Source organism: Xyrauchen texanus, chromosome 11 (genome assembly GCF_025860055.1).
Source record: "Xyrauchen texanus isolate HMW12.3.18 chromosome 11, RBS_HiC_50CHRs, whole genome shotgun sequence".
In the NCBI taxonomy this organism is placed as follows: domain Eukaryota; kingdom Metazoa; phylum Chordata; class Actinopteri; order Cypriniformes; family Catostomidae; genus Xyrauchen; species Xyrauchen texanus.
Window position 1 is genome coordinate 4,297,295 of NC_068286.1, and position 25,453 is coordinate 4,322,747.

The following is a 25,453-nucleotide window of genomic DNA, read 5'->3' on the forward strand; positions in this document are numbered from 1 at the left end:
TTGATCTTTGCAGTTGACCGATATTTCCAAACAGCAAATATTGGCTCCGAATAATCGGTAAAACTGATATCTCATATGGACACAGGAGTTGATTTAAATGGAATACTTCATCATCATCATTATTATTATCATTACAGTCTCGAAAGGCTCTCCTCGCCGGGCCCTCGCGGGCCGGCTATTCCAGGCAAATCGGCGTCCCGCGGCGCTGCGGTATCATTACATTTAGGGGGGATTCTGACTTAAAGGCGTTCAGTTATAATCCCACAGATGGTAGCTTCGCACCTGTGGCTCCTCAGCCAAGCACACGTGCCAAATGTCTGAACCTGCAGTTCCTCTCGTACTGAGCAGGATTACTTATGCAACAAAACATCATCAAGAGGGTAAAACTAACCTGTCTCACGATGGTCTAACACGTGTGCGATTAGTGAATCGTGCCAGCTGTAATTGTAATCTCTAATTGTAATTAATTTTTTGATTAATTGTGCAGCCTATGTAATATATAATACAGGTGAAAATCTAAAAATTAGAATATCGTGCAAAAGTTCATTAATTTCAGTAATTCAACTTAAAAGGTGAAACTAATATATTATATAGACTCATTACAAACAAAGTAAGATATTTCAAGCCTTTATTTGATATAATTTTGATGATTATGGCTTACAGCTTATGAAAACCCCAAATTCAGAATCTCAGAAAATTAGAATATTGTGAAAAGGTTCAGTACTGTAGGCTCAAAGTGTCACACTCTAATCAGCTAATTAATCCAAAACACCTGCAAAGGGTTCCTGAGCCTTTAAATGGTCTCTCAGTCTGGTTCAGTTGAATTCACAATCATGGGGAAGACTGCTGACCTGACAGTTGTGCAGAAAACCATCATTGACACCCTCCACAAGGAGGGAAAGCCTCAAAAGGTAATTGCAAAAGAAGTTGGATGTTCTCAAAGTGCTGTATCAAAGCACATTAATAGAAAGTTAAGTGGAAGGGAAATGTGTGGAAGAAAAAGGTGCAGAAGCAGCAGGGATGACCGTAGACTGGAGAGGATTGTCAGGAAAAGGCCATTCAAATGTGTGGGGGAGCTTCACAAGGAGTGGACATGGGCTTCAAATGTCGTATTCCTCTTGTCAAGCCGCTCCTGAACAACAAACAACGTCAGAAGCATCTTACCTGGGCTAAAGAAAAAAAGAACTGGTCTGTTGCTCAGTGGTCCAAAGTCCTCTTTTCTGATGAGAGCAAATTTTGCATCTCATTTGGAAACCAAGGTCCCAGAGTCTGGAGGAAGAATGGAGAGGCACACAATCCAAGATGCTTGAAGTCCAGTGTGAAGTTTCCACAGTCTGTGTTGGTTTGGGGAGCCATGTCATCGGCTGGTGTTGGTCCACTGTGCTTTATTAAGTCCAGAGTCAACGCAGCCGTCTTCCGGGACATTTTAGAGCACTTCATGCTTCCTTCAGCAGACAAGCTTTATGGAGATGCTGACTTCATTTTCCAGCAGGACTTGTCACCTGCCCACACTGCCAAAAGTACCAAAACCTGGTTCAATGACCATGGTACTGTGCTTGATTGGCCAGCAAACTCGCCTGACCTGAACCCCATAGAGAATCTATGGGGCATTGCCAAGAGAAAGATGAGAGACATGAGACCAAACAATGCAGAAGAGCTGAAGACCGCTATTGAAGCATCTTGGTCTTCCATAACACCTCAGCAGTGCCACAGGCTGATAGCATCCATGCCACGCCGCATTGAGGCAGTAATTAATGCAAAAGGGGCCCAAACCAAGTACTGAGTACATATGCATGATTATACTTTTCAGAGGGCCGACATTTCTGTATTTAAAATCCTTTTTTTTTATTGATTTCATGTAATATTCTAATTTTCTGAGATTCTGAATTTGGGGTTTTCATAAGCTGTAAGCCATAATCATCAAAATTATATCAAATAAAGGCTTGAAATATCTTACTTTGCTTGTAATGAGTCTATATAATATATTAGTTTCACCTTTTAAGTTGAATTACTGAAATTAATGAACTTTTGCACGATATTCTAATTTTTCGAGTTTCACCTGTATATAAATAAAAAGCTTTCATAAGGAAAAATTATTTTAGCAAATTTCCCCCTGAATGTTCATGGAAACACAACATATTACTTTGCCTTTTCCCTTACCAGTCACTGTGATGTGCGTGCTAGCAGGCGTATCTGGGACCCAATCCTCTGGTATGTCTGTTCTTACAGATATATGTTGCTCTCCATCTTTTCCTTATGGGATGAAAAAAGAGAGGAACATGATGATGCAGAAAGTGTAATGAGGCATCTTCATAATAGGAAGGACAATGTGTGATGTCAAGAAATGGTCAAACATCTTTTGGCTACGCTAATTCGCTGGTCAGAGTTCACAAACATAAAAGTTTGTGCGCAGTGAAAGAAAACACCTCTTTGCATTGGCTTGCATGTCTGCTTTCCTGCATATGAATGGAAGTGAATGGAGAGCCAAGGCAAGTGTGACCTTTACTGGTTGGAAGTATAATCCAAGAAGTTAAATCTCACCGTACTTAGCAGGATTGAGCTCCACCTTTTTGACCTGTAATGGAACTAGCACACCCTCCGACTGAAAGAGAAAGAGAGAGAGTTTTTCAGCATCCTATCAAAAATGACAATTAGTCTTGTTAAAGCATATACACTCACCTAAAGGATTATTAGGAACACCATACTAATACTGTTTGACCCCCTTTCGCCTTCAGAACTGCCTTAATTCTACGTGGCATTGATTCAACAAGGTGCTGAAAGCATTCTTTAGAAATGTTGGCCCATATTGATAGGATAGCATCTTTCAGTTGATGGAGATTTGTGGGATGCACATCCAGGGCACGAAGCTCCCGTTCCACCACATCCCAAAGATGCTCTATTGGGTTGAGATCTGGTGACTGTGGGGGCCATTTTAGTACAGTGAACTCATTGTCATGTTCAAGAAACCAATTTGAAATGATTCGAGCTTTGTGACATGGTGCATTATCCTGCTGGAAGTAGCCATCAGAGGATGGGTACATGGTGGCCATAAAGGGATGGACATGGTCAGAAACAATGCTCAGGTAGGCCGTGGCATGTAAACGATGCCCAATTGGCACTAAGGGGCCTAAAGTGTGCCAAGAAAACATCCCCCACACCATTACACCACCACCAGCCTGCACAGTGGTAACAAGGCATGATGGATCCATGTTCTCATTCTGTTTACGCCAAATTCTGACTCTACCATCTGAATGTCTCAACAGAATTCGAGACTCATCAGACCAGGCAACATTTTTCCAGTCTTCAACTGTCCAATTTTGGTGAGCTCTTGCAAATTGTAGCCTCTTTTTCCTATTTGTAGTGGAGATGAGTGGTACCCGGTGGGGTCTTCTGCTGTTGTAGCCCATCCGCCTCAAGGTTGTGTGTGTTGTGGCTTCACAAATGCTTTGCTGCATACCTCGGTTGTAACAAGTGGTTATTTCAGGCAAAGTTGCTCTTCTATCAGCTTGAATCAGTCGGCCCATTCTCCTCTGACCTCTAGCATCAACAAGGCATTTTCGCCCACAGGACTGCTGCATCCTGGATGTTTTTCCCTTTTCACACCATTCTTTGTAAACCCTAGAAATGGTTGTGCGTGAAAATCCCAGTAACTGAGCAGATTGTGAAATACTCAGACCGGCCCGTCTGGCACCAACAACCATGCCACGCTCAAAATTGCTTAAATCACCTTTCTTTCCCATTCTGACATTCAGTTTGGAGTTCAGGAGATTGTCTTGACCAGGACCACACCTCTAAATGCATTGAAGCAACTGCCATGTGATTGGTTGATTAGATAATTGCATTAATGAGAAATTGAACAGGTGTTCCTAATAATCCTTTAGGTGAGTGTATATTTATTCTTATTTTACAATCAAAACAACTGTAATAGGAGTGACAGATTTCACATCAGACTTACCACCACCTTCAAGGTCTTCTTCACTCCATCAGTGCTGACAGAGTCATACGATGCAGCTTTCAGTTCAATCACATGATTGCCCACCGTCATGGGAATAATCACAAATGAAACCGCTCTGGTGGATTGGCCCTGGACTTCTACCACTGTGCTGTATTTCTTCTTCTTACTGGCAGCGCTGCAAACATTTTCTGTCTCCATAAACTCCACACGCACCTGGTGAAAATCAGACAGTGGGGAGGACCTTGTCAAAATTTTGGAGGAGCGAGGAGTCTTGTGGAAGAACTTGTCTAGCCTGCACAAAGCCCAGAGGACTCCGATTTGAGTTTGACCTCGTTCGTGTCCCATTACCATTTGCAAAAAAATAAATAAATGTTGCCCAAAATCAAAACATAAAAAGGTCTAGGTTACTGGTTTAACCTCCATTACCTGATGGAAGGAACGAGACGTTGTGTCGAAGCGACACTAGGGGTATCTCTGATCTATGAGAAAAGGCCAATGAGAAATTGGCAGACAGAATTTGCATGTCCCGTCCCCGGACATACGGGTATAAAGGGAGGGAAATGCGTCTGTTTCATTCACGATTTTTCTGAGGAGCCGACAATGAGAATCGGCCGCAACAGTGGCTCGGTTCAGTGACGTGGCCGGGAGGACACAACGTCTCGTTCCCTCCATCAGGGAACGGAGGTTACAACAGTAACCTAGACGTTCCCTGTCTGTCACTCACTTCGACGTTGTGTCGAAGAAGCGACACAAGGTGTCCAATTTAAATCACGCCATGTGCTGAACCGTGTAAGTGGGCTGCTAACAGGTATTTTACGTGCCAAAGCGACAAGCTGTGTCAGACTGCATGAACCCTTCCCCAATGCCCCATCAAATTGTCAAAACCTTATGGTTCTTTACCGCCGATAGGGGGGGGATCAAGGCGACGTGCCAAGCATGGGAGCAGGCCGTGCCTTTTCTCTCTCTATGTTTCTCGCATAGAGTTAAAGCGGCTGGGGCCATCTTAACGGTTTCACGTGCATCGGGGAAGGCGATCTTTCCCAGATCCTATTCTTTCATGGGGGAAAGACCCTGCGGAGACCACACCTGCCCAAAGTGGGGGAGGTAAAGAGTGGTGAGATACATCACATGGGCCTTTATTTCACATGTGGAAAGTTGTGCAGTGGTAGATCCTGCTTCATCGGGAGGGAGGAATTGCTACAGACACGGCGACCAGGGGGCAGTGGGAACAGCCTCCCCTCCAACCTCTCCTGCAGAAATGAGAGCACTGATCTAACTGCGCACCTCTGTGGGTCTTCAGCCCGGGAAGAAACCAATTTGCGAACAAGCACCACTTCAGGGTTTAAAGTTTCCTGGTAGAGGGAGCTCTGGCTTTGTTGATCGTGTCTACGACCGCAGGTGGTAGACCAGCTAGATCTTCCACATTCCGTCCAGGGCCCAGACATGGAGATTCCAGAGGTCTGGGTGCGGATGCCAGAGGGAGCCCCGTTCCTGATAAAGAAGGTCCTTCCAGAGGGGAATTCGCAAGGGAGGGGTTGTTGCGAGGATTACGAGATGGGCCAATAGGGGGTCACTAGAGAGACTTGGCTGGTGTGCGGCTGTGAGCGGCATGCAGGCCCAAGGAACCAATCGAGTAGCCGTGAGGGGGAGAAAGAGCACTCGCGCTTGTGGCAGCATGGGAAAGCATAGCGGACATCTGCACGTCAGCCTCAGACTGGCGAGCAGACCCGAAGGTGGCGGTCTAGGAGAGTCATCGGCATCAGATACGCCGCTGTGACGCCCTCCAATGCAGCGGCGATGTTGTCATCCAATTCCGGAGGCTCAAGGGAGAATGCCGGCTGGCCCAATCTCGGACGGAAGCAAGCAAGCGTGCCAGGGGGTTCACGGGGATTTACCCAGCAGAACCAAGCCCATCATTATCCCCAAATCGCCTTTATCACCAGCGGTGCCGGCCCCAATCCCGTAGGAAGGAGGTGAGGTGTGGGGGGTGGCTGAAGTGGCTTTCTCTCGTGAAGAAAGAAAGCCGTGACTATGCTCTCGCACTGAGAACATGAACCATTCATAAAACGCTGCCTGCACACGAGGCAGCTTTTATGACCGTCAGAAGTGGAGAGAAATCAACCGCATCCAGAAACTACACAGAGGCGGAAAGACATCTTTAAAAAGACGCATCCTGAAAAGGACATTCAATGCCAGCTGTGTATTGATCTTATAGAGAAATAAAATCTTTTAAGAGAAAACATTCTCTTTTAAAAGCGCTGTCGAAGCGCCCTGGGGCAAAGCTGCACTGCTGTGCAGAGAAGGAGAAAGCCACTGATATGCACCGTAGATCCAACAGCAATCGAACAGCAGAGATGGGAGGAACAGTGTGTGACTCGCAGCTCGCTGCATGCACAACCATTGGCTCCGAAGAAAATTTCTGAATGAAACAGATGCATTTCCCTCCCTTCATACCTGTATGTCTGAGTGCGGGACATGCAAATTCTGTATGCCAATTTCTCATAGATCAGAGATGGAAAAGGATCTCAAGAGAGACCCCTAGTGACACAACGTCAACGTGAGCGACAGACAGACGGGGAACAATATCCAAAACTATGCTTTAGTTTGAGTCAAGACTAGCTCAAAAACATACATTACTCTGTGATATGAGTCATGGAATTAATTTATCCTGATTTTTGGAAAATGATTTCACTAAAGCACAAATGATTATAAATGATCAACATTTGTACACCTCATCTGATATTTTACAGACAGACTGACCTTCGTCTTCCCTTTGTTGTAGTTGTGAATAATGGCTCTGATTTCTACTTGTTCGTTGCGCACAGCTGAATAAGGCATCTTCAGATCAATGAAAAAGTTCTTGTAAGTGATCATCTCCTCCGGTTCTGCCACACAGATACCTTTGGAGAAGAAGACGTTTACAGAGAATGTTTTAAACTGGCAGAATTATTTCTGTTTCTGCATGTTTTGAATGTCAAAAAGTTCTGCATGTTTGTAGCTTCACTCTTACTGTTTGTTTGTGACAGGCTGATGGCTAAGATTTGCCAGGTAGTGATCGATTCATTCAGGTAGATTCCATTTCTTGTAAATGATGTTGTTTGACTGGAATATGAGGAAAGGACAAGTAAAGATCAGAGCAAACAGCATCCCCAGCACTCATATTGGAGGTGCCCATTTGTAATAACTCACTTTTACATAAAAAATAGCTCATTGAAAAACATTCACAAAACCGGCGAAGCCTCAGCTTGCATGTTCAAAATATTTAGATGCAGTGCATCAGAATGGAACTTTATGGAGGAGTATGGAAGTATATTTATAACAAATGTCTTTAAAACAAAAAAGCACACTGAATTGCACTAATTGAAAAATAAATGCATGGCATTAACAGTGCTTGCATTTTTGGGGGATGCAATTTCACATAAATGTAACATCAATTACTCGCCCTCATGCCATCCAAGATGTGCATGACTTTCTTCAGCAGAACACAAATTAAGATTTTTAGAAGAATATCTCAGCTTTGTAGGTCCATACAGTACAAGTGAATTGGTGCCAAATGTTTGATGCAGCAAAAAGCTCATAAAGGGAGCAAAACAGTAATACACAGTGTTCAGAAAATCCATGTCTTCAGAAGTGATATGATAAGTGTGGGTGACAAAAAGATCAATATTTACATCCATTTTTGCTAGTAATACTTCTCCATGCCTAGTAGGGGGCAATATGCATGAAGAATGTGAAGACATGGATTTAACCACTGGAGTCTTATGGATTACTCATAATGTGCAGTGCTGTGCTCCCTAGGACTAAAAGTGAGAATCACGGATGTAGATGAAGTCACAGCTTTTGTCTATCAGGTGATGTTCACTCACCAGTTCTTATATTTGCAAGCTGGTAGATCTATCTCCTCCCAAAGCCAAGCCTCAGGGAACTTTGTCCGTGATAAGATCTTATCAGACTCTATATAGTAGTCATCATCATCTTCACCTGTAACGGATTACAAAATACAATTCAGGGAAAATCAGATCATATACAGTATTGTAACGTATAGGAAGGAAGTTCAGGAGCTGGATCTAGGTGCGGCAAAAGAGTTTAATGAAAAAACAATAAACAAGTACAAAATAACGGGTAAACACAGGAACAAATAAAACACCCAGGATGGGGAAATAATGACATAAACATCCACGAAGGGCACGGGCAAAACAAGTTAATACATTCAAATTCAACAACTGATAATGAATGATCAAACAACAGGGCTTAAATACACAAAAAGACACATGAGTAAATGAAACATAGGTGAGGACAATAGAAGACAGCTGGCAGTGATGAGGGCAGGGAATTATGGGAAGTGTAGTCCATGGGGAACAGATGACAAAGGCAAAACACAGGGCAGAAAACAGTGAATCGTGACATAGCCCCCCTTTTAAGGAGCGGATTCTAGACGCTCCCAAAAACAGACAAAAAACAAACAAAAAAATTGTCCATGGGGTGTGAAAAAAAAAGAAAAAGGGAAAACAGGCAGTTCAAGGGGACACTAGAGGCAAGGGGATGATGGGAACAGTACAAAGACAGGGAGGTAGGGCCAAGATGGAGCCGGGGACCAGGTAGACCAGAGCTGGTCATGCAGACGGCTAGGAGACCAAGGGGACCAGAGCAGATCAGGCAGGTGGCCAGAAGACCAAGAGGACCCAAGCAGATCTGGGGGACGGCCTGGAGACCAAGGGGATGACCTCAAGGTGGGGACCGGGTCTGGAGGCCTGGGAGGTGGCCACAGTACAGGGACCGGGTCAGGAAGCCTGGGAGGCAGCCACAGGATGGGGACTGGGTCAGGAGGCCCGGGAGGGCCTTCCTTAATACCTTAGTTAGGTTTTACAACTTGCATTTATTTTCCCTCTCTTCCCAGATATTGACAGAGAAAGAAGGTTGATCACTGACCAATTGGTTAGTATTGGTGTTTTAAACTATGGTGTCTCCATTCATGCTGGTGTGAATTAGAGCAGGTGTGCAATATATCACTACACTGTTGGTTAGTGTCATTATACAAAGCCCTTGTCAAGACAACTGGTCTGCTCCCCTCCTTTCCGCTAACCGGGAAGATGTGTTAAGACATTGTTCCACTGCCCGTTACCCTGTCTTGACATCAAGACATTTTATATTGGTTTATTGTTACCACTTCTTTCCTATTTCTAAATATGAAGAGGTGGCTACAGCAATGCTTTTGACTACTATAATGGGCAGTAGGCATTGCATATCAGATCTTCGGCATTACAGTATACAGCTCCTTTTACATAAGCTTCTCATGCCATGTTAAAGTTACCATCTTGAAAGGGAACGTCTCGGTTTCTACACAACCTTGGTTCCCTGAAAGTAGGGAATGAGATGCTAAGTAGCTGTGCTGCAACTTCAATTATTTTGGTGTTAAGGGTCTAAGAGATGCACTCTCTTTTTGTGTTTCTACTTTTTAAAAGTGGTAAATAACTTGGGAAGCTACAGTTTCAAAGTAGCTTCACCAAAAATGTAGGGGAGTAGTGGTATATTGGAAACTACTTTGTAACTACTAATGTAAGCGTAAGCATAATTCTAGCAGGAAGAATCAGGCATCACATCCCATCACAATACAGCCTCCGGTTTATAAGGCTGTTAGCTGCCTCTCGTTGTTCAAATACTTCCATGTTTTCACCCCCATCCCACCCCATCTCCACAAGTTTAGGTCCCATACTGGGCGGGGGTAAGCTCTGCTCCCAGATATCGCCTCCAGCAGGATCTGACAGTTCAAGCCTCAACTGTGTGCAGAACAGTAGGATGGGGCTTGCAACAAATGATACAAGTATCTTTTCGATCACATTAATAAAATAATCTTGAGATTTTCTGATAGAACCAGAGTTCTCTAAAGTTGGGAAACATGAATCTTTGTGTTTGAGGCCAAAATATTGACTTAAAAATGTAAATATGGGAATGGTTCAAGATCTTTAACACAGTGAAAAAACATGATCAAATAATATTTTTTCATCTTTTTACAAATCATTTTAATGGTTTGTTTTAAATCAGAATAAATTGGTGTGAAAAATACAGCTTCTCACCCAGTGTAGTGGTGACATGCCAAAGACTCTCAGCTCTCCGTCGTCTCTTTGGAGGGGCGGGACAGTCAAGTTCTAGAGGACGATTAATCAGAATGAATTAGCATATTGTACTAAAACTCTGATGACTACAATGCAGATGTAAAATAATTATTTTGTAAACTTATTAGAGTCTTTCAAGTTCTATCATCAGTGACACTAACATCACTTACCTTGAAGAAAGAATAAAATATTTACCTGTTCTGGTGTTGGTGCCTCCTGCACTGTTGGACTCAAACATCAGACCTGCATCATAAAAAACCCCCATACTGTCCTTTCCACTACCTGCTGTACAGCCAGTGTCATGTTTCTCTATGATGTCCCAGATCTAGAAGTGACATCAAGAAAGAAACATTGAGACCAGTGAAGTATGTTTTATACCAGTAAGAGTCATGAGCTGTTTGTACCACTGTATGTAGTCTGATGAAGATTCATCACCTTAGTCTGAGTGAGTCTGTTCTTGTTAAGGACCTGCACAGCCTTGTCAACCACCACCAGTCCAACTTTAGCTCCAGGGTCTCCAGTTATTTGCAAGCTGAACTCTTTTCCTGGTTTATAATACATTGCCTTGTCCTTCACCTCAAGTTTGAGCTATTTTTAAAATGAGAATTAGGCTGGTTTAAGACATTTTTTTTTTTACAGCAAGACACTGATAGCTTGTCCAAGTTAATGCCTTCCCTCTAAAACAGGGGTCGGGAACCTATGGCTCGTTAGCCACAAGTGGTTCTTTGTTCAAAATCAAGTGGCTCGCTAGGTCTGTCACCATTCACCAACACATGAACCTTTAAAACGTTCTAGAGATAATGTTCCAGCAGAAAGTGTGGATGCGATTGCAAAGCTTGAAGTCAATGACAGTTTTGATTTCCTTGCTTCCGAATTTGTATATTTGTATCATACAGCTACTCCTGGTGAACAAGGTTTGAAATGAACACCTGCCAAATGCGGATTTTGCATGCAGAATATTTTGCTGATGTACCAGACACTGTGGAAGGTGACCTGTTAGACTTCTCTGAGTGATATATTACAAGAAATTAGACACAAAGATGCGCATTTGACAAAAGGTGATTATATTTTGAAGACCAGACGAAGAAAAGCCGCCGATGCGCATCTGATATATTGTGTGCGTGCAGTGAGCTCTGAGTGCAATGAAAGCTCCGACACACAATCATTCATAGAGTTCTGGGACACGTTTCCCTATAACTATTGATCTTAGCTGTTAAGAGCATTTTCTACGTGCGATTTATGAATGTTTGTTATTTTTTACGTGCAGCCAGGGTGTGATATAGCACCCACCACCCGCAAAATGCGATGAGCCTTAATCCAGTTAGCGAGCTCCTCGTTCAGTATTTCATGTGTGGGTAAATTTGCTCATCTACCTGCAACAAGTGGGTGACCTGTAAGATGTCTCGCAGCGACACGTCAAGAAATGCTGTTATTCAAAAAGACACGCAATCGAAGAAACACATTTTATTATATTTTTAAGAACAGATAAATGAAAAGCCGTCAGTGCTCATGCCTGATTCATTGTTTGTTCAGAGGCATGCAGCGGGACCCTGTCTCGTGAAACAAGCCCATGTAAAGAGTTATCTCTCTTTGAAGAATAATGTAGCCTATGAGAATGCCACAAATCATCTTGTGAGGTGCTGTGATGGAGCAGTTTGCTCTTACACATTGTGAACGCAACTCTGCAGGTTCAGTAATATATGCAGGTACCTTTGTATTAAAGAAACAAAGACGAAAATTATTAAATCATAAAGTAATACATTACACGTTCACCTTGAACCTAAAATTGAGTTCTAGTTTCTTTTCTTTAGGCAGCATTAACTGCATTACCAAAATGCAATACAAACACATTCCATAAGAACACACATTTGGCAGCATTTTTTGGGAACACAAGGGAACTTATTAGGCTTATTTATTATGATGATTATTATAATTATCTTTACATTTATAATTGTCTTTAGTTCTTAATTGGCACCTGCTGCCACATACTGATACTTGCGTAATGGCAAATGGGGCCGTTGGAGACCATAAATGTTTGTATTTGGGGGGTTATTTATAAGATTTTTTAAACACTTTGTTTTTGTCGTTTCGTTTAAAGTGCAATTTGAATTTAGAAATGCCTTTTTGTTTACGTTTTCCGTGTTTCAATAATTTAATGTAATGTTTAAAGCAAAATCAATAAAGCAAAAATATTCACCATATAATCGGATATTACGATAATTTAAATGCGATTATCATTAAAATATTTTTTTTACATATCACCAGCCCAAAAGCAAAGTTTAATTATTCATGAACAACTGTAAAAGTAATTTTATGGAGATCGCACAAACACGTGTACTCATTTCCATATTGCAACATGTTACCTATTAATGTTTGCATATTTGTTTGTTTTTGAGTAGTCTGTGGGCAATTTAAACATATTTTATTTTATTGAAAAACGTTGTATTTGAAAATAGTAAGTTATTCATTTGTGGTATGGCTCTTTCGAAAAAATGCATCAACCAAAAATGTTACAATTGGCTCCTAAGTGAAAAAAGGATCCCAACCCCTGCTCTAAGGTGCCGAATGCAGGTTCAAGGTCAGACTTTTTAATCGTCAGCTTCACACAATTGACGGGAACTGTCAAAACGAGCCTTATCGCTCTCCCTCTCCCGCAGACTGACACATGACCACGCACACATGCCACAATCAGTTAATGTGTTACATGCTTTGATCATATTGATAATTTCTTCTGATTGTTTACCCACCGTTCCCATGCACGTGTCCTTCACATCAACCCAGACTGAGTCAGACACCACCTCAGAGCCCACATGGTAATAAGCCACAAAGCGGAAGGAAGGCAGCATGTTTTTGGTCACAGGTAGAGACAAAGTCACTAGAGCTTGTTCTTTCCTCTTAAACCTGTCGGCTTGCACAATCTGCCCTCTACTTAAGATCTGAAAATATACCAGAAACAGAGTTGAGTAAAAAGACTGTAAAGCATTTTGAACAAAAAAACATCTCTCACCATGTATGTATAATCTTGATTTTTGGCTCCTGGACTGTTTCCCGTGTACAAGTTGACTCTCATTTGATCACCAATCTCAAGCTCTGCAGCATCAATGCCAATGTGCAGGTAGTTTTTGGAGTCACCTTTGGGTATGTAGGCTTGAGCTGTCATCTTATTCACCGCCTGCTGTTCTTTACTTAACATTGGATCTTTGGTCTTCACCTAAAAATATATATTGATTTGAACCAGCACAACCAACAAAGAGCTATTTCAACAACACTTTTCTGATTGTTGACTAAAGCTCAGATCTGATTTGAATCATCTTTCACTAGTTCACCAGTAAAACTGACTGAGCGTCAGTGCAGTTGAGATGGCAGATCTTACAGTGATCTCCAGTGTAGAAGATCCTCCCTGAGAATTGATGGTAACCTTCGCAATGCCATTGGCTTTGGTTCGACCGTTGACCCCTCCAGGGTTGACCTCCACTTCCACATTTTTAGCAGGTGTCTGGTCGGGATTTGTCACATAAACCTTTTTGGAAAAAAATGAATAATAATAAATAATTGTGGTTTATTGAGCAAATTTATAATATAACCAATTGGATTGGACATTGGATAGCATTAAAAATTGTTGCTTTCTTCTCAAAGTTTTCTACCGAGAAATCAAAGGGCATTCCAGGTTTAAAGAATTGCGGTGTTCTTTTGAAGTGAATGGTGTACGGTGATGTCACAATCTGAATACCTCTCCTGTGAGCTTCTACCATTTCACTGCCTGAAACAAACACACACAAAATTACTCACCCTTATCAACAGTTTACACTCACACACATACTGTACAGTGAATCAGCATAGATTAACAGTACCAGTATACGGTTTCAATCTTACCACTTTCTGTTAAAACACTGACTGAAACATAGATTGAGTGTCCAACCAGCTGTTCAATGTTTGGAAAGGTCTTAAGTATCATATCGCTGGTCAGCTCTGCAGAGCTCTTTCCTTTATTGATCTATTTAGAAATAAAACAGAGAACGGCCTCAGTATACCAGAAGTGTATGATTGTGTTATTGTGTCATTGTGCATAACTGTGAAAGTGATCCCAAGTTTAATATTTTAGCTCAGATCTGTAGAGCTCACCCGAACCCTTTGCAGAGAGGCAGCAATCCTTGTTTTACTGTCATCTTTCATCACGCCAAACACCACAAATCCATATCCTTCTACCTTCTGTCCAAACAGGTAACTAAAAAAACAAATACAATTTATAAATGACTGTTAATTAGCCAAAATTGAAAATGCAAGATGACAGGTGATGGGCGAGTTGCGACATGCAACTAACAACTAACCGCCTTAGTTGTCATCGTTTTGTCCATCCGGACCAACACGTGCTTGACCTGGATCAACGGCAATAGCCTCCGCAGGGCGAGCAGTACTGCCAGTAACTCTAGGCAGTTGATGTGCCAATGCAGGCGAGGTCCTGTCCTCATCTCGACCAGGTTCAGCGTGCGCTGTGACTTTAGACGCACAGAGGGTGAGGTCGGTTGCCGAGCGCAGCTCTTGTAGCACACCGGGATCAGAAATACCCTTGTGCAGCTCTTTCAAAGCCTTGGCGTGGTGGACCTGTAAGAGGGCCATGGCATGCAGGGCGGAGGTGGCCTGACCGGCAGCACTGTAGTCTTTAGTCGCCAGAGATGACATCATCCTACAGGCTTGTGAAGGGAGTGCCGGGCGATTGTGACAGGTGGTGGCGCTCAGCGGGCACAGGTGTGCCGCGATCATCTTATCCACCTGGGGTATCTCGGCATAACCTCGGCTGCCCCACAGTCGAGGGTAGTGAGAGCGGACGAGCCAAAGGATTGCGTTCGGGCAGTGAAAGGTGCCCTCCGCGATTGCGTCAGCTCCTCATGAAACTCAGAGAAGAAGGGGACTGGACGGGGCGCCGAACCCAGATACCAGTCATCAAGCCACGAGTGCTCAGGGGCGGAGTGGAGGATTCCACTTAAGCCCAACACCTGCAGCAGCCCGTACAAGCATGGTGGTCAGCTCCGCGTCAGCATCAAATTGGGCTGCCACACCCAAAGGCGGCAGCCCGGTCGAGTCCTCGGCATCTGACATCACCAAGGCACTCTCCGATGCAACGATCGACATCTCATCCGGCTCACGAGTTCTGAAAGAGAAATTAGGCTGGCACTGAGGTGAGCTGCCTGTCTCATCCCAGAACTAGGCTGGCGCAAACGAGCGTACCGGGGAGTGGGCGGTCCATGGGGTTTTACCTGGCGGAATCGTACCCACTGAAGTCACCAAATCACTTTCAGCATCAACCGGGGCGGCCTCGTACCCATAGGTAGAAGGACCAGCATGGGGGACAGTTCTCACAATGAGAACATGAACCTTCCACAAATGCTCCCTCAATGTGATCCAGGCCCAGAAAAATGAGGTAGTGATCCTGACCATCGGAGGCGGAGAGGTAACGACCGCATCCAGGAACTGCACAGTGACAGAATGACGCATCATTAAAAAGACGTTCAACGCCACCGAGTCTGCTCTAATAGTAGAAAAAATACTCTTTTAGAGGAAAAGCTCTTTTAAAGCACTGTCAAAGTGCTCAGAGGCATAGTTTGCAGTGGAGGGCAGAGTGGAGAGAAACCACTGGAATGTGCCGTATATCCAACAGCATACGCTCTGAAGAGACGAATGGTTTGTGATAGTATTTCAGCTTGTTGAAACACATCCGCTCGGCTCAGAAGAACAAATCTGAATGAATCCACATTCCAGCCTCCCTTTTAAACCCGTTTTTTGGGGGGAGTGGCATGCAAATTCTACTCACCAATTCTCATTGGCCTTTTCTCAAAGATCTGATGGTATCTCGGGCTCTCAAGATCGACCCCTAGTGTCACTACATCAGCACAACGTCGAGTGGGTGACAGAAGGGGAACAGGAATGACAAGACAAGTTGAAAAAGTCGTTGGTCAATACGGTTGTAGAAGAGGAGAACATTCTGAAAATTGTGCTGTCACTCCTGTTTAACTCTAGTGTACTGTAGGTGAGATGGCAGGTTTCACAGTGATCCCCAGGGTAAAAGTTTCTGGCTGAGAGTTGATGGTTGTCTTTGCAATACTATTTTCTTTGTTTTAACTCTGACCCCAACCTTAATAAGCCCTGTCCCTCCAGACTGGTTTCAAATCACACCCTCAGAAGACGAAATGGATAAGAATATATCTTACTTTGCAGTAATGTCGACTGTCAGACTCTTAGCACGCACATAGAAGAATGACTCACTGGGTGTTAATGTGACTTCAAATGTTGGTAGCACTAGAGACCAAACATAAGACACACATAGATAGATAAATACATACATTCTTTTAAGTTGTGATCTCATTCTTCTACAACATACTGGTTTGTCGATGAACATCTTACCATATTCTTTGACCTCAAATTCGGCAGTAAACATCTTCTGTGGAGTGTTTATGCATCGTGTGATCACCTTCCAGATCCCAGGGCTTAAAACATAAACATGTCAGAATTCATAGCAATAAAATAGATGATAATAGACCACGAATAGAGATGAATCTGACAACAAATAGAGATCTTACCTACAGCTATTGTCAAGACTTTTTTATTAAATAACTTAAATGTCTTGAAGCAGACGGCAAAATTAAAAATGAATTTTAGTCGGTTCATTTGAGTACACTAAATTCAGTCTTGATTGCACTTCACACATGTACTTAACACACCTGGCAACCTCAGGTATGGTGTATGTTCCAGACTTCATCCCATTAACTGGCAATATCTTCACTTGCACAAGGGTGATGTTTTGTGGAGTCTTAGTAGACATTGAAATCATACAAGATTATTAAACAGTGCCTGATAAAGATGGTCATTATAGCTGTGTTGACAAATATGTACCATGATTTCCACAGAGATTCCAGACTGACTGAGAGGTGTCAGATTGGGAGTCAGAGAGAATATCCTGTATTTAACTACAGAAAAAGAAATATGATTTTTAATGGTTGGTTTTCTCTATTAATCTATTTGACAAACAGTGGAAACGTGAAATCATCCAGAATGACAAGAACTATTGCTAATTTTATTAGGATTATTAATAGAACAGGGCTGCATTTCAGTAGATCATTGAAACCATTGAAGCCAATAGTCTCTACGATCAACTTAAACTTACAATGCTGTTGGGAAATGCAGCTCAATGTTATTTGTACAGATAACACGAGATTACAGTCTGCATTAATGCATTCTCTTTAACACTATCTTACCTGTGCTAGCAGGTGTGTAGATGGGCTTGTCGGTTTGTACAAATATAAATCCAGACTGGAATGAGACCATGACCACTTTCTCTAGAAGGTTGCCTGGAAATTCAGCTTGTAGATACACGTACTGCTTCTCCAGAGGATCATCAGTGAAATAGTTTTTATCATCAGGAATCTGAACAACAGAAAATTAAGTCATATACATCAAAGAATTTACAGCACAAAGTTTCAGAGGCTTAAATGCACTTAAAATTCATCATAGCATAAATACAAGATACGCTTGGGACATAAGAATGGTGGTGTCACCTTTATATCTGTAAGGATCTGGTAATTGTTTTCTGCAGTCAGGGTCACTTGTTTTGACATCATCTCTATGATTTTGTGTGGGTGGTTCTTCACTGTGATCTTCACATTCAGGGGTCCTCCGGTGTAGTCCTGAGCCTCCACAAACACATTTTCCGAGGAACCCACCCTCAGCAAATTAGGAGCTGAGAGAGCATATCTGAGAAAACAACAATCAAGTAGTTTGAATGCTTAAAGTCAGACATACGGGAGACCAGAGTACGCAGTGTCAGTATACTGTAGCCTGGACTCCCCTATACATAAATATATCGATACACAGTTTTAAATACTCACAGTGGGTCACACAGTGTCAGCAGGGGTGAAGAGAGAAGAACTACAGTGAGCCACAGCAGCTTCACTTCCATCCTGTCCGTCTGTGTGTGTCTTGCTGTGAGTGTCTGTTGACATGCAGCACCTCAGATTTATACTCCCTTCACTATCAATCAGATTTCATCTCCCTCTGACACCCCTCGTCCTATCATAGAGATTACATAAGACACTGGGAAAGAGGAGGATCTTGGATTTTCTGCAAAATAATTTGATCTAAATTATTTTCTTTCTTCCATGAAATACACATACAATTTTAATTAGTTTTAGTTCTTCTATTCCAAGTCTTAAAGCCATACAAATCTTTATGTGAGGAACAAATGGTTATTGAAATCATCATTCACAGTTTATTACTTCTATTGTAATCTGTTATTATCAAATCTTATTCATCCTCGTGTTTAATTGAAAAGTGGCCAATTTAGATGCGTTGTACACCAATGCAATATTATATTATTATTACTATTATTAGTAGTATTACTATTATTAATTAAAATATGTCAACTTTAAGTAATATTGCGTTTATAAGTCTTTAGATTTGGCATCCTGCAGAACTTATAAACTGTACAGCACTTTTTCAAGAGCACATGAGAATGTGAAGAGTTAACTGCAGTCAAATACAGATTTCCCGTAAATGACCTGCACAAATTTCTTGTGTACATTCAACCTTTGGTAAATTGGCAGCTGCTCTGTTGATTTTTTAGGTTAAGAGAATATTGATCGGTACATTTCCATGATGATGTGTATGTAAACTGCAGCTCTTCAGTGAGGTGTGTTGACAGACCTGATTAGTTTACATTGCTCAACATTTTAATGTTTTTGTGCAATGGAGTATTTAATGTTATTAAATGTGTGATTTCAATAATTTAATAGGCTTTAATTTCCTACTTAATAATTCATAATATCGCTAGTTTAAAAACACTTTGCATCAATATTTTAATGTGAGGATCGATCCTCTCGATGCACAACATAAATAGAGTCAATACTACAAGATAGATCCGCTAACCCTATATCACACAGAGAGCTGATTTCTCAGGACATCTATTTCAGTGATTTCAGAGATATTTCAGAGCATAGCGCTTCAGTCCAACGTCTCCATTGTTCACCAGCATCTTGAATTGTCATCATGTTTTGCCACTGCCTTCAGCTTCTTTTGCTACCTTACCATGTGTTATTTGACTGTCCGAGTCTACGACTGCCTTGGGGGATCCAATCAAGTGCAGTTCTACTGATGTCTTGTAGAGGCCGATGGAGGGCATGACCAATCCATCACCACCTACGTTTCTTGATGTCACTGGCCATTGCATTTCTACCTGTGAACTCAAGCAAATGTTGGTTGGAGATACAGTTGGATCAAAAGATATGTAAGAATACGATGAAGGCATTTAATGGCAAACACTTGCAAACGTTTGATGTTCTGATTTGTGATACCCCAAGTTTCACAGCCACACAGGAGCACACTCTCTACATAAGCACCAGAGATAAGAAGCTTCACGTAGATTACTTCCACACCTTGCTCAACGCGAAATAGGCTTGGACGAGCTCAGTTGATGTGATTGAATCAACATCAGTTCCACCTCTTTTGATAACTTTGCAGCCAAGAAAACAGAATTCCTCAACGTCTTTGACTGCCCCATCTATACGCGCTTGCTCATTTACTAACCTGTGTTGTGTGTGTCTGTGTGTTAGTTTAGTTTTATGTTGTACTTGTAGATCGAACAAAATCTCATTGGTATTTAAGGAGAAGTTGACTGTGGTGTATGATTGTACTTATTGGTCACCTAAAATCTAGTTAATCCATACCTACATGCTTATAAACTTTGATTTCACTATATTTGTGATTTTGTCAGAGGCCACGACTAGAATCTCTAGAATTATGTGCACTTCAACTTATCACTGGCCAAATAGGTTGAGCAGATGTAAAAATGTATTCTTTCAATATTCCCTAAACTAATTATTAATTCTCTTATTGAGCTAAATTCCATACACTGAACTGCTGTATAAAAGTAAGATCACACTCGCAATAATGCTGAATATTCATCTATAGTGGCATCATGCCTATGGTCGAATAACAGCCATGCTGATCGATGCACACACAGCATTCTTGCTCATGTGATATTGCTTCATTCAATTTCCCAACCTTCAGATGTGCAATCATTAACCACAAGTTTGAAATCCCAAATTGCCTGCTTATGTGGGGAGAGCCACTGATATTAAAGCATTATTGCACAAGCAAGAGTGTTGCATAGCCTTATATGTACAGTGTACATGTGGCCACAGGCAAGTAATCACAGCTGTGCTGATTTAAGGCCATACAGCACGATTGCAAGTGTGATATTGCTTTTAAACAACAGTTCAATGAACAAGTTAATAAAAACATATGAGGAAAATCTAAATAGTCTCACAAAATAACTCACTTGTGCATGGAACTACTTTCTTAAACCATGGATTGGGATCTGCCATTTTTAGTATAAAAGATGCGCCCAATCTTTCATTACTACTTCGAAAATGTCACTTTAGAACTAGTAACGATGGCTTGGGCTGTTTCTAACATGTTATTGGAGAAATAATATGTTACATGTTAGGTATGTGTGAGTGAGCATGTGTGTGTGTGTGTGTCAGGTCAAGTCATATTTATTTGTATAGCACCTTTCACAACACACATCATTTCAAAGCAGCTTTACAGAAGATCAGGCATTAACAGAAGATACAAATGTAATATCAATAATGTCTTATCAATGTGTAGATTGATCAAATACGATTATGAATAGTGTTTAAAATAAGCAATTACTCCAGGTAGGGAAGAAGGTATTGCCCCAAGTGAAGCCGAAATGGGCTTACTCAGAAGGGTGGCGGGCTTCTCCCTTAGAGATAGGGTGAGGAGCTCAGTCATCTGTGAGGAGCTCGGAGTAGAGCCGCTGCTCCTTTGTGTCGAAAGGAGTTAGTTGAAGTGGTTTGGGCATCAGGTAAGGATGCCCCCTGGCCGCCTCCCTAGGGAGGTGTTTCAGGCACATCCAGCTGGGAGGAGGCCTCGTGGAAGACCCAGGATTAGGTGGAGAGATTACATCTCCACACTGGCCTGGGAACGCATCGGGGTCCCCCAGTCAGAGCTGGTTAATGTGGCCCAGGATAGGAAAGTTTGGGGGCCCCTGCTGGAGCAGCTGCCCCTGCGACCCGACTTTGGATAAGCGGTTGAAGTTGCATGGATGGATGGATGTATTTATAACCCCAGTGAGCAAGCCGAAGGCGACTGTGGCAAGGAACACAAAACTCCATAAGATGTTGATTGATGGAGAAAAATAAACTTGGGAGAAACCAGAATCAGTGTGGGGGCCAGTTCCTCTCTGACTAACATCATGATTATAATGACAATATTAATTATGTATAGTGCAAGTCGTGGTTTAAAATTATTAAACTGAGTAAGTGTTAAGGGACAGTGTTTAAACATTAAACATTTAGTTTGAATTTTAAGATTAATGACTAATGTCTTTAAGTCCATCCTGGATTAACTGCAGAAGTTAACATTGATGTAGTTGTCCTTGTTAGTTGGCTGAAGAATTTTTTTGTTGGCAATCAATTGAAAGCCTATGTATTCCATTTCAAGAGTGTAGTCCATCATTAGACCAAGGTGATGCAGGCAGAGACCAGTGAGGTGCATCGCAGTTCAACCAGTAATTTTGGTGAGGTCTATCCTAAGTCCAAGTTTCAGACAGTGGCATAAGATGTATCGCATGTCTTGTGGTTTGAGTTGGCATCAGTTCATCCTCTGAAGTTTCTCGTAATAATCTGATGTGAAGTTTGGCTTGCACCGACTGCTATTAGTAATCATCAAACAGTAACCCATAGCAGTGGAGTCTAACACAAAGCAGGTATGAAGCTGGATCTAGCCTGTTCTGGTGACCTCAGAATAGGAGTCCCGAGGTTGAGACAGGAAAACAAATAAAATTATATTAGCATAGATGCTATTCAATTTATTGCAGAGTTAGAGATCATGATCAATGTTTCTGGTTCCGGCAGAACTAGCCAAAGCAGCCTAATTGTGAGTTGAAGGAAAGAATTAGGTGTATGCTTGGCTAAATTGATGAGTCTTTAGTCTAGACTTAAACTGATTGAGTGTGTCTGCATCTCAAACTGTGTTAGGGAGACTATTCCATAGTTTAGGAGCCAAATATGAAAAGGATCTGCCTCCTTTTGTGGATTTTGATATTTTAGGAACTATTAACAGGCCAGAATTTTTGGCGCTGGAGGCAATTTACTCCAAACACGTTTGCTCCAGTCCGATTCTGAAATGAGACCAGCCCACCTCACAGCCAGCATGACGTCTCTTTTGGGGCTAGCGAGCAGGATGAATCTTCGATTGCTGCATAGGAGAGCACACTGGCATTGTCGGACGCCGATGACTCTTTGTCGACTGGACTGCCACCTTCTGGTCTGCCTGCCCAGTCTGAGGCTGACCGCAATGTTTGCACAGGCCGCCACGAGCATCAGGTTGGACTGGAACACTCCGTCATCCCCTCGCAGTTAGATGATTGGTTCCTAGGTTTGGGGTGCTGCTCATAGAACTAAATATTTTGACCCACCACATTCATCCAGTCCAGAGTGTAAAGAAGAAGACACCCAAATCCTTCCCAATGTCATCCAAAAGGATAACACCAAAGTGACTGTAGAGACACCAGTGGACCTATCAACACAAACAAAAACAGAGGGATAACACTAAAGTGCATGGAAACAAAAAAGAGCATCTAATATCTACATCCTCTCAAGGCACAGCAGATCAGGTATTACTTAAAATCTTATCTTGTAAACTAATTTTCCCAGTATTTTCCATCTTACTAACCATGAAAATATTATTGGCAGGTCCAAAACCTTTGGTCAAAAAAGGCATGTGAAGTGGTAGTTTAAAAAGCCAACTTTCACTCTCCATCACTCGGAGTTCAAATCTCTGGAACCACACAAATGGCTCGTGGGAGAGGCAAGAATAATCATGTGTGATTTAAGTGTTTCAACTGCCGAATGTGCACGGTCAACATTTTACACATCTGAGAAGCTATCAGTTACTATTCTGTAACATCTAATATGCATTTTACATGTAATATTTCATAGTATATATCATTTGATCTTTTACTCAGACAACTGAATGTTTCTTCCAAATAATCTTACACCAAATGGTACAAAACACCGTTTATCTCCAGAATCACTTCTCGGCTGGTGTCATCATCAATGGAGACCGAGATGCTGTACGCGGATAGAGCCTACGGAAGGTGCAACTTTATTATTATACACTGAAGACCTGAAAGCACACCTTTAACAGACTTTACTGATGTGACACAATCAAACATTTATTTCAGGTGGACTTTGGAAACTATAAGGCCATACGTTTTCTGAATGTCAATAGGAACCACTGGAAGTTTTTGGGAAAAGCTTTCAAAATTACCAATAAGTCTGACCCCTTCATGGATCTGAAGTCAAAACTCAGCTTTGATTTTAAATATTTATTTTACCAGTTTCTGCATGCATCCTCTGGTCAAGTGTTTGTGATTGACCCAGCAGGATATCAGGAGGAGAAGGACCAGATTGAGGTAAAAACACCCTTCAAAACTGTTAAAATAGCACTAAACCCAAAACAAATGAATAACAATCATTTTAAGTGTATTACCCTTAACTGTGTCATACATTATTCCTAAAGACAATGCATTAAGATGAGGTTTGTGTGCCATGCCAAAAGTGACTGGAGTGATGTGAAGTGGCAAGGAGGTTTTTGTAAATCACACAACCCAGCAGGACTCTTCCAGTGGTGGATTTGTCATGCAGGTATTTTGTTCTCATATTGCAAGTGTCCATGTAGTGAAGACAATAAATAAATGAAATTCTTTATTGAACAAGAACTATTATTTATTATACAGTGAAGCCTCACACTTCACAATATCAGTCCAACTGAAGAAATTGCGGTAAAGTTAGACTCACAGACATTCGGGTTCATACCCATTAAACTCAGACCGTTTGCCATAAAGGTGTCAAATCAACTGCAAATTACTCAGAATATTATTCCTTCTGTTGCACAAGGCTTATTTGTGTGTGTGGCAGTGGGGGCGTGGTCAAGCGCCCGTCGGGGAGAGGAAGCGGTAAGGGCGCTTGCACCTGAGCTAAATCATGTCTAACACCTGTCTCTAATTCTAGTGAGCACGGGGAGAGCGGCATAAAAGCAGCCACAGAACCTCCAGAGTTGGAGAGAGAGTGACAAGGGAACCTAGTGGTCCCAAGAAAGACTTTAAGAATTGTTGTAGAAAAAGTGTGTGAAGGAATATTAAAACCCTGTTACCTGTGAAAGTTTTCTGTGTTTTCCCTCTCTCGGAGTGAGAGCGTTCCACAATGTGTTTTTCCTTTGGTAGTTTAGCCAAAACATTTCTCCTTACACAGCACTATCCTTTCGTTAGTAGTATTTTGGTTTGTTTTTATATATGCCAGCAACATGAGTAACAGAGTCACCAGATTCCCTCACTATAGGGGTCGAGCATGTACCATTCTCTTGGTGTATGCCATGCATGCACACGAATTCGCGAGCAAGCGCCACTTTAGGGTGTAAAGAGAATGAATATCCCTCATCCAACTTGAAAGGAACGCAGCATCACTGTGTACCCTGACAAAACTAATAATTTAAATCGCAAATATTATTAGATATATTTTTACAGGTATTATAGACCTCCTTGATAGACTCATATGAAAAAGTATGATTTTTGAATGTCTGTTCGGGAGATGTTCATTTCACAAACAGTCATGCTGCAGTTAAAATTAGGTTAGCTTGAGCATTAAGTGTCATTTCAAGTTCTGGCTTTTGTGTTTATAAAATGTCAATTGGTATTATTAGTTAGCTGCAGCATAATGTATGATGCCCAAAAGCATAGGGTGTCTTATTCATTGTGAAACTACAGAAGAACTGCAAGGTGGAAATAAAAACATTAAAAAGCACAAGATTACATGTTTACTGTTAGTGGCGCCTGGTGGCCAAGGTTGGTACCGCATGCATATATTTGAAGAAAGAAAAAAAAAACATTTTTGAAGAGAGAAAAAAACTATTTTGAAGAGAGAGAATCTTTTATGCTCGTTTCAAGGGAAATAACACCGCCCTCGTGGAGAGAGCTCTTGCGGTCGAAGCTACAGAGGTTAGCACTCTCCGTCTCTGTAGCTTCCAATGGGTGAATATCCATAAAGCTGTGGGTCTAGACTTTAAAACATCCACCATTGTGCCTGTACCAAAGCAATCCAAAATCACTTGCTTAAATGACTGGTGTCCTGTTGCTCTGACCCCATCATCAGCAAATGCTTTGAGAGACTAATCAGAGATCACATCTGCTCTGTGCTGCCCACCTCTCTGGACCCATTGCAGTTTGCCTACCGCAACAACCGTTCCACTGATGATGCCATTGCATCTACTCTACACACTGCTATCTCCCATCTGGAGAAAAGGAACACATATG

At 41.9% G+C, this 25,453-nt stretch overlaps 1 protein-coding gene across 1 annotated transcript in view; it reads right to left on the reverse strand.

The window, feature by feature from the left end:
• LOC127651146 (complement C3-like) overlaps positions 1-18,085 on the reverse strand; it is a 50,701-nt gene extending 32,616 nt beyond the window's left edge. Inside the window, exons 1-22 of the mRNA XM_052136847.1 lie at positions 17,949-18,085; positions 17,619-17,814; positions 17,319-17,487; positions 16,957-17,030; positions 16,785-16,873; positions 16,468-16,550; positions 16,275-16,362; positions 14,191-14,293; positions 13,942-14,062; positions 13,713-13,828; positions 13,442-13,588; positions 13,076-13,279; positions 12,816-13,004; positions 10,504-10,656; positions 10,264-10,393; positions 10,030-10,101; positions 7,822-7,936; positions 6,966-7,057; positions 6,716-6,855; positions 3,956-4,168; positions 2,542-2,602; positions 2,161-2,253 (exon numbers count right to left, since the gene is read on the reverse strand). Of these exons, the coding sequence (XP_051992807.1) occupies positions 2,161-2,253; positions 2,542-2,602; positions 3,956-4,168; positions 6,716-6,855; positions 6,966-7,057; positions 7,822-7,936; positions 10,030-10,101; positions 10,264-10,393; positions 10,504-10,656; positions 12,816-13,004; positions 13,076-13,279; positions 13,442-13,588; positions 13,713-13,828; positions 13,942-14,062; positions 14,191-14,293; positions 16,275-16,362; positions 16,468-16,550; positions 16,785-16,873; positions 16,957-17,030; positions 17,319-17,487; positions 17,619-17,814; positions 17,949-18,019 (2,719 nt within the window). The 5' untranslated portion in view covers positions 18,020-18,085. The remainder of the gene's footprint in view (positions 1-2,160; positions 2,254-2,541; positions 2,603-3,955; positions 4,169-6,715; positions 6,856-6,965; positions 7,058-7,821; positions 7,937-10,029; positions 10,102-10,263; positions 10,394-10,503; positions 10,657-12,815; positions 13,005-13,075; positions 13,280-13,441; positions 13,589-13,712; positions 13,829-13,941; positions 14,063-14,190; positions 14,294-16,274; positions 16,363-16,467; positions 16,551-16,784; positions 16,874-16,956; positions 17,031-17,318; positions 17,488-17,618; positions 17,815-17,948) is intronic.
• Between the last annotated feature and the right edge of the window lie 7,368 nt (positions 18,086-25,453).